At 39.2% G+C, this 8,120-nt stretch overlaps 1 protein-coding gene across 2 annotated transcripts; it reads left to right on the top strand.

Moving 5' to 3' along the window:
* Positions 1-353: 353 nt before the first annotated feature.
* On the top strand, positions 354-7,761 carry slc75a1 (solute carrier family 75 member 1). 2 transcript variants are annotated; one of them, XM_071920408.2, is made up of 13 exons: positions 354-455; positions 1,278-1,453; positions 2,175-2,271; positions 2,439-2,542; positions 3,432-3,590; positions 3,895-4,083; positions 4,950-5,049; positions 5,169-5,280; positions 5,378-5,486; positions 5,604-5,694; positions 6,223-6,270; positions 6,384-6,473; positions 7,097-7,761. In XM_071920408.2, exons 2-13 carry the CDS (start codon positions 1,304-1,306, stop codon positions 7,198-7,200), a joined length of 1,353 nt encoding a protein of 450 aa, XP_071776509.1. In that variant the 5' UTR covers positions 354-455; positions 1,278-1,303; the 3' UTR covers positions 7,201-7,761. The 2 variants fall into 2 exon arrangements, with proteins under 2 accessions (XP_071776509.1, XP_071776510.1); XM_071920409.2 differs by having other exon boundaries at positions 391-455; positions 1,281-1,453.
* Positions 7,762-8,120: the final 359 nt, after the last annotated feature.

Raw genomic sequence — 8,120 nt, 5'->3', positions numbered from 1 at the left:
TGTTTGGCATTCTAGGTAAATAAGTAGCATATCGTTGTAGATTTCTATTTTCACACTCATCGTGCATTTTTGTTTTAAATTAATTGAAAAATCAGTTGCATTTTCTTGTATTAATTCTGCCGCTGCAGCACAAAGCAGTTCCGTGCCACTTGATTTCTAAAAGAGGACAACAGCAGCCAAAAAAAACGACTCTTGTTACAGGGTCAGTGTTACTACTTCTGACCAAAAGCCCCTTGAACGCGCGAGAAGTCGTGTACGACAGCCGTGCTCGGAAGTATGAGCTTTCGAGGAGCACTTGAAGGCAGCATTTTCCTTTGTTTGCATACGACACATTCTTGTCATCCAAATGAAAGGGGACACCGCTTCCTGGTCTTAATAATGAACTGCTGAGAGAGAGGGAGCTACCTGAGTCGGTTGAGTACACAGTCTATTCGGAAGTTGTGATTTACGAACCTGTAAGTATACCGCACGAATAGTTTTAATGTTGTTTCTGTACGCAAGGTTGAAAATGTTGCTTGGACAGGAACGAAAAGGCGTGACCATGCTGCTGGTGATCATGTATTGGTCAGTCTCACCGGATCGATATGGTATGATGGAGTGAATGTGAATGTGAATGTGCACCTATTAGACCAAGACGATCCGTTTTAGAATTAGTCCTTATAAAATTAAAAAAAAAAAAAAAAAAAAAACATATTTACACCTCAACAAATTCACTGTGAAGTCAGAGAGAGGCTGGCGCAAACTTTGAGCTGAGCATTTACAGAAACGGTTTCCTCCTTCCTTGAGCAACATCTTCTTCCTTGTGTGATAACTTTGTCTTTCCTGATGACTTTCTGTAAGAAGTAATAAAAGGAAAGTGAGCATGGTTGATAAGTATGATGTGTTGCAACCTTACTGGCATGCAACTACTTTTGATTTGTTTACATAGTATCCCATTTGGTGGATGCATTCACCTTGCAGTAGCTTAGTGTACTTTTTTTTTTTTTTTTTTTTTTTTAGCATGGGTGGGAATTGAACTTCTAACCCTGAAAGAGTTAGTGCCACACTTTACCCTCTGAGTAATACCCTGTTAATGTTAGTACCAGTTAATGTTAGTGTCCTTTACTCTTATTATCATGGTGGTACTTCCTCAAGGGTTTACTTATTTCTATTCCTTGAGATGAGAAATAATGCCTGATTGGTACTTTTAATGCATTGCAAACATAATTTACTATAATTCAGTGGGTGGGCTGTTTTCAAATCTTCTTTTTCTTCTAATGTGTTGTGCTTTTGAGCAGAAGAGACACAGTATTCAGTGGGAGGAATGTCGACTGTGAAGAAATCTCCAGATGAGGGCTCCTACTCCTCAAGAGTCATCAACATTGTGTTTGTCCTCCTCCTGCTGGACCTGCTGGGGTTTACACTGATCCTACCTCTCCTGCCTTCAATTCTGGACCACTATGCACAAACAGAGGTTAGATTTGTTGAGGAAATTAACGTCAGCTGAGGTCTTTTATCTATTACAGCATTAATAATATATGCCTTACAATGCACTGTTCAAATCAGATTCCTCGTCGTCGTCGGCAAACATGAGGGTGAGATCTGACATGTACTTGCTTTGTATGTTATGAAAATATCAGATATGTATTTGGTTGCATTGGAACAATTACAGCATCATTTGATTATAATGTGGCAGTAGCCTAGAAGTTAGGGAAATGGTCTTGTGACTAGCAGTTCACCGATTTGAATCCCCAGAATGGCTGGGAAAATCTGGGAAATTAAATACCGCTGAGGTGCCCTTGAGCAAGGCACTTAAACTCCAATTGCTGCAGTGGAGCTGTTCAGTTGCCAACAGTAGAAACCGGTTCTACTGGGCAGCTTCCAGGTGTGAATGTGTGTAGTTGTATGAATGTGAAGAAGCAGAGCAGTGCCAAACATTCCCTGGATAAATAAATGTAAGATAAAAATAGCAGCATTTTGAATCTGACATTTCAGAGGGACAACTTGTACACAATTTGAAGCACCTTGTTTGAACAAGGGGAGCTTTGTGTGGATAATCTGTTCTAGAAAATACCTTAACTGAGTGATTTGATGGACTGTGTCTGCATGCTGACTCATGCTGAAGAGACTTCTTTACTTGTGTTTGTATTTTCCCTGAGTGATTTTGCCCTTTTCTGTGTTATCTCATTGGACAGGACATTACGTATCAGTCCCTGCAGAGCATTGTGGGCTGGTTTAGAGAGGCTGTTGGGATTCCTATGGAAAGAAAATACAACAGTGTCCTGTTTGGAGGTAAACAATCTCTACTACATCTGATGCTGGATTAGTTTTCACATTCTATGCAGCTCAACTGAAATGGAGCATTCCCCATTTCGTAACATGATGATAAAGTAAACGTAGAAGGTGGAATCATTACATGCCCTCACTTTAATTTTTGTGCTCCTCAATCTGTTTTTCAGGTCTGATCGGATCGCTCTTTTCTCTGCTGCAGTTCCTGTTTTCGCCTGTAACCGGGGCTGCGTCAGACCGCCATGGCAGACGGCCACTGCTCATTCTCACCACAGTGAGTGCAAAGCCATAGGTATTTTATTGTGAATGTATTGCATTAGTGTGTTACACTATTTTTTATGACTATGACATATGAATCTAATTGTTCTTCTACATGGGAATAGATTACAGAGAAGATCAAGTTAGTATAATAATACTGTAATGATTGTAAATAATTAGCACTGTATGCTGTGATTTAGTTGCTTTGTTAATCATACACTGCAAAAAATAAGGCACTTCAACTTAAAAACATAAGTGTCCTTGCTGCCTTAAAATTGTGAGTTGATTGAAATAGTACTGAATAGTTAAGTCAAAGATCATGTTATAATGTAATTATATAATGATGTTATAATGTAATGTTGTTATAATGTAGTAAAACTAACTGAGTGAACTTAAGACAATGAGTTCAATCATCAAATGTCTAGTCATGCTGATAAGTGTTTACAAGTTAAATGCATTAATCAATGAACTGCATTCCAGTTTTACTTATTCTTTCACTAGTGAGGAGGTTTTAGTGCAAGTTGCTCATGTATCACATGATTATTACACTGGCATTAAGTATGCAGCTGCAATACTACCTGCCATGTGTAATAGAGAATGTCTGCTTCACCTTATTGAATTTCCAAAATCTGTAGATACTAACTTTTATCATGTTGAATTCATGAGCTTATAATTATAAGTCATGAAGCTCATAAATGGCACTTATAAGTTGAAATTGACAAACACATCTATATACATTGTGTTAAGAGGTTGTTAATGAAGTTTTACAGTGTAGAGTCGTTCACTTTCTGTCATCATACAAGCAAAAACTGCCACAGTTCCTGTTGTGCTTGTGTAAGAAACCATACAATGCCGGCCTCAGTGCTGCGGTTCATTCGGTTCTAATTAAGTGCCTTGTGTTCCAGTTAGGGCTGATGGCCTCCTATGCGGTCTGGGCCGTTTCCCGGAGCTTCAGCATGTTCCTTTTGTTTCGAGTAATCGGGGGCATTTGTAAGGGCAACGTCAGCCTCTGCACCGCCATTGTGGCCGACTTGCCTTCCCCGAACGCACGGAACCGTGGAATGGTAGGCACCGCCTTCTGTGGCCATAACAGGAAATGTAGCATTAATGGGATATTTTTAAGAAAGTGTAATGTGATTGGATGCATGCTCTATCTTTTTGCTAAAGGCCCACATGTCACATCACCTTCTGCCACAGTTTTCTGCTCAGCTCTTATCTCTTTTCCTGTCATTTCTCCAACAAATAGATCAATCTAGGGTCACAGGAATATTCAGACACATCTAATGTCAGGGCTCTAAATGGTGATGATTAGGAAGTTTATGCCACTGTTATTGTAAGTAAGTTATTGTAAGTTATTGTTGTGTCCAGGCTATGATCGGGATTGCCTTCTCCTTGGGGTTTACTGTGGGACCGCTGATGGGTGCCTACTTTGCCATCAACTCCAGTGAAGGAGACGTCTTCTATCAAGCTCCGGCTCTGCTGGCCTTGGCCTTCAGTGCTGCTGATCTGCTCTTCATTTGGCTCATGCTGCCAGAGACTCTCACTAAGGACTACAAGGTCAGTAGTGGAAATACAAACTGTTAACACCACTCACTGCCTACAGAAATTAATCAGACACTTATCTCTCCAAGGTTGAAATGCTGCAACTGAGACAGTGGTAAAGCGATAAGTAGAAGTAGAAATTGTTTCACCCAAGGGCATTATTTTCTGTGCAGCTGTGCATTTTCTAAAAAATAATATGACTGTTTGCTGAATCACTTGTATGCCGAATTTTCCAGTGGCTTCTAGTGATATGTAAATGGTAATAAATATGGCAACTGTAAGTTATTGGATTTTTTTATGTAGTCTGGTGAGACGTTCTCTCCAAGAGAACAGGACATCGAGTAGCCTGCCAACTTTTAACTAACCCACTATGAATATCTTATGATAATTACCTAAATCTGATAAAACGCACAGTCACTTTAAGTCCCTTTCTGCCTTCTCCTTGCAGTGTCTCACAGGTCTACAAATCACTTTTGCACTAAATGTTCCACAACAATTGTAGTAAAAATGAGAGCGGGCATCTGAGAGGTCACAACAGCAGACTGGAGAAGTTGTAATCACTGAGTTATAGTTGTACTAGAACAATATATTTAACTTCAAGAAAAAACAAATGAACAAATATCATATAACATGTTTGCAGCTGCTATTTACATTCTTTCAAATATTGAATGGCACATTTGTAAATCTTAAGCTGTGACTTCAAATTTAGAGCACGGTTATGTGAATATTTTCTGTTCTCAGGTGTTTTGCTACAATACTACCTTCCTAGCCTATGTGGAGATCTGGCTTGAATGTTAGAGGAATGAGTGGGTGGGTGAGAGCAGGTACAGCGTTAGAGTTACCACAGATGTTTTGTTAAATTGTTTCCTGCTTCCTCGTAGGTTTCCTCGGGGTTCGGGGACTCCAGCGACCTCCTGAACCCAGTCGCTCTGTTCCATTTCTCGGCTGTAACCAGGACAGAAGATCCACCCTCGAAAGAAAGTGAGAAGTACATTATTTCTCTTTGAGGCAGATGCGCACACATTTGTACTCCCATTCACGTAATATGGATGAACTTTGCCATACCAGCAGAAAGTAGGAATTTCCCAATGTCTTGACAGGAATGCAGAAGCTTAAAGTGTTGGGCCTGGTTTATTTCACCTACCTGTTCCTGTTCTCTGGTCTGGAGTTCACGCTGAGTTTCCTGACTCATCAACGCTTCCAGTTTACAAGGTATGGACTCACAGATTAGGGTGTGTACTCTGTCAGCTATTGTATATTCACTATACACTGTAAATTTTACAAGCACAGTGTTTATCTCTCTCAACAGTATGCAGCAGGGGAAGATGTTCTTCTTTATAGGTATTATCATGGCTTCCATCCAAGGGGGGTACGCTCGCAGAATCAAACCTGGGCACCATATCAAGGCAGTTCGTATGGTAGGAGAAACTTCTTCTTACATGACACAGGGTGTACACTAAAATACTGAGACATGAGTCACATGACATACCGCTGCACAAATGTCCTTTTGATTGACGCTTGTTTCTTGCTTTCAGGCAATCATAGCACTGATTCCAGCATTTCTTCTCATTGGGCTATCATGGAATTTAAAGATGCTTTACATGGGCTTGGTGTTATACTCTTTTGGTAAGTCATTTCTGCACTCAGTCTATCTGAATGGTAAACGTTGGTGCGTGAGTAGCAGCAGGCTCGTTTCATGTCACGTCAAGTCAAGTTAAACCTTTATTGTCCGGGGGAATTTCATTTGCAGAAAGGGTTAAAACATATTAATGACATAAGTCAAGATACACAACAGGTGATGAGATCGATGAAAAAGGAAAAATTCTCCACAGGAGGAGCATGCCACTATGTAGCCTCATTATAATTATAATACCAAATTGCAGAACAAATTATATAAAGTGTGCAAATCACATATTCAGTACAGTTTCAACTGTGGGATATGAACAACGCCTGATAGTATACTGTCTGAGTAGACTTATTAAGAGCCAAAGGGATCAATAAGTCCCAGATCTCTTAGTTTTCATATGTGATAAGGTACGAAAAGATAAAATAAACCTTGAATGATGGGCCTTTGCAGCAGAAAATAGTAATAGGATACAGCAAAGAATAATATCTGTGTTTGATTTTTTTCAATTATTTTCCCCTTTATTACAGCTGCAGCAATCGTAGTTCCATGCCTGTCAACACTTGTTTCTGATCATGGTAAGCCTCTTATACATTTTCATTACACACTCATGGAAATTCACAAACCATTTGTTTACATCACGCGTACACTATAGATGATTATGCGCTCTTATGAACTCCTCTCCCTCCAGGCTCAGCCAATCAGAAGGGCACAGTGATGGGGATCCTGCGCAGCCTGGGCGCCCTGGCCAGAGCGCTGGGGCCTGTTGTGGCTTCCTCTGGTAAGAACGCTGCCCTGCAAAGGCAAAACACAGTAATGACCAGAGTGGGAAACTGAAAAAATTGGCTTCAAAGTTTTTTTTCACTGCCCAGCCAAATGACTTGTAAAAACATAATATTTGAAAATGTGGTGATTTGTTCATCACAGGTTGTTCTTTATCCTCTCCTCTCCATTTCTGACCTATCACAAAAGAACAAAAAAGTTAAAACTTTTCAATCTAAATTGAAGTTACTGCCTTTTTGCTTTTGCAGGACTTCATAGGTATCCTATGTTCTTAAAAGTAAGGAGGCAGGGTCCAAAATTAACATGCGCCAATTACCAAATGCTGGTAAAAATTTGTCTTTGGTGGATAAATTAATAAGGGTCACCACCCACACTGGCCTATACATGAAATAGCATTGAAAATTAGTATGATGACATATTTCAATGAATAAACTATATAAAATATTTTGGCCAGTAAAAATAGTTTTTGGCATGTAATGTTTTTTAGTTTACCAGCCCTTGGCAGTTGAGACAAAAAGTTAATTTTCGACACTGTAGGTAGGCTAAGTTTATAAATGTCTTTACTAGTGTGGTCTTTTCTTCATTTCGTGATGTCCCATAACAGCTGTGTTTCCTTCACAGTTTACTGGATAGCTGGAGCAGAGACCTGTTTCATCCTCAGTTCAGCCTCTTTCATCGTACCTCTGGCTTTACTGACCACAGCGAGGAGGCTGAAGGAGGAGTGAGCGGCACAAATGAACAAAGACTTGAAAAGAGCTCAACCAAGGGTTTTTTCATAAGAGGCACTGACTGCAGAGACATGCTGTTGTTTGTATAGCTTCATTGAAAGTTATGATGTTTACATCTGCTTGGAAAGCAAGCACTGAATTATTACTTTGTCACTGACAAATAAAGGGGAGATGTATGCATTCTATGCTATTTGCCAGACAAATGATGGGAGAAGATAGGCTAATTCACATGCCGAAATAGGTGTGCTGAGGGATTGGTGGAAGTGAACTTATTTTATTAGTGAAAAATGAGCGGCCAGAATGTCTTTTATATGCACATGTAGACCTATGCACTTTAATTCTAGGACTGCATGTATGTGTATTTTTTTTATTTTTTGTCCTTGTTCTGAATCATCCTTATACTTGTGGAATATGGTTATCATAAATTTATACTGCAGTATTTTATCAATCACTCAGATTTTGTATTTAAACACAAAATAGTATTTCAACTCCCATTGAAAATGTTGATATAGTCTATTTTCTTGTAAAGGTTTGTGTTTTGCTATTAAAGGTTTGAATACAAACAATTCAATTTCTGTGAATGAATACTTACTTTATGAATACTTACCTTGTTCAAAATTCCAATATACAAATAGATATTCAAGATTTCATAAATCTTACTGAATATCATAAAGTCACCCTGTGTTGGTTACTTGTTGGTTTACTTGGTTACTGACTTGGCTACTATTGGTTACTAATATTAATTAATTAATAAAAATAATAAAACAAAAAAATAATATTGGTTACGTTTGCAAGAGTCACACTTACACTGCCAGGTCAGACGGTGGCGCTGTCAGTTTTCTCCACTGCAAGTTGCACACAGAATGTAAACATCAGCTGTTTCAAAGCTAGGCAGGTTCACGTTGCTGTGAAGCCCT

Source organism: Centroberyx gerrardi, chromosome 8 (assembly GCF_048128805.1).
Source record: "Centroberyx gerrardi isolate f3 chromosome 8, fCenGer3.hap1.cur.20231027, whole genome shotgun sequence".
Taxonomy (NCBI): Eukaryota; Metazoa; Chordata; class Actinopteri; order Beryciformes; family Berycidae; genus Centroberyx; species Centroberyx gerrardi.
This window is presented reverse-complemented; position numbering and strand designations above follow the sequence as displayed.

Bases quoted from the DNA above. Each gene is read 5' to 3' on its own strand.
- slc75a1 (XM_071920408.2), top strand. From the start codon at position 1,304: ATGTCGACTGTGAAGAAATCTCCAGATGAGGGCTCCTACTCCTCAAGA. The intron at 5,281-5,377 runs GTATGGACTCAC...CTCTCTCAACAG, and splicing joins CAACGCTTCCAGTTTACAAG to TATGCAGCAGGGGAAGATGT. The intron at 6,271-6,383 runs GTAAGCCTCTTA...CTCTCCCTCCAG, and splicing joins AACACTTGTTTCTGATCATG to GCTCAGCCAATCAGAAGGGC.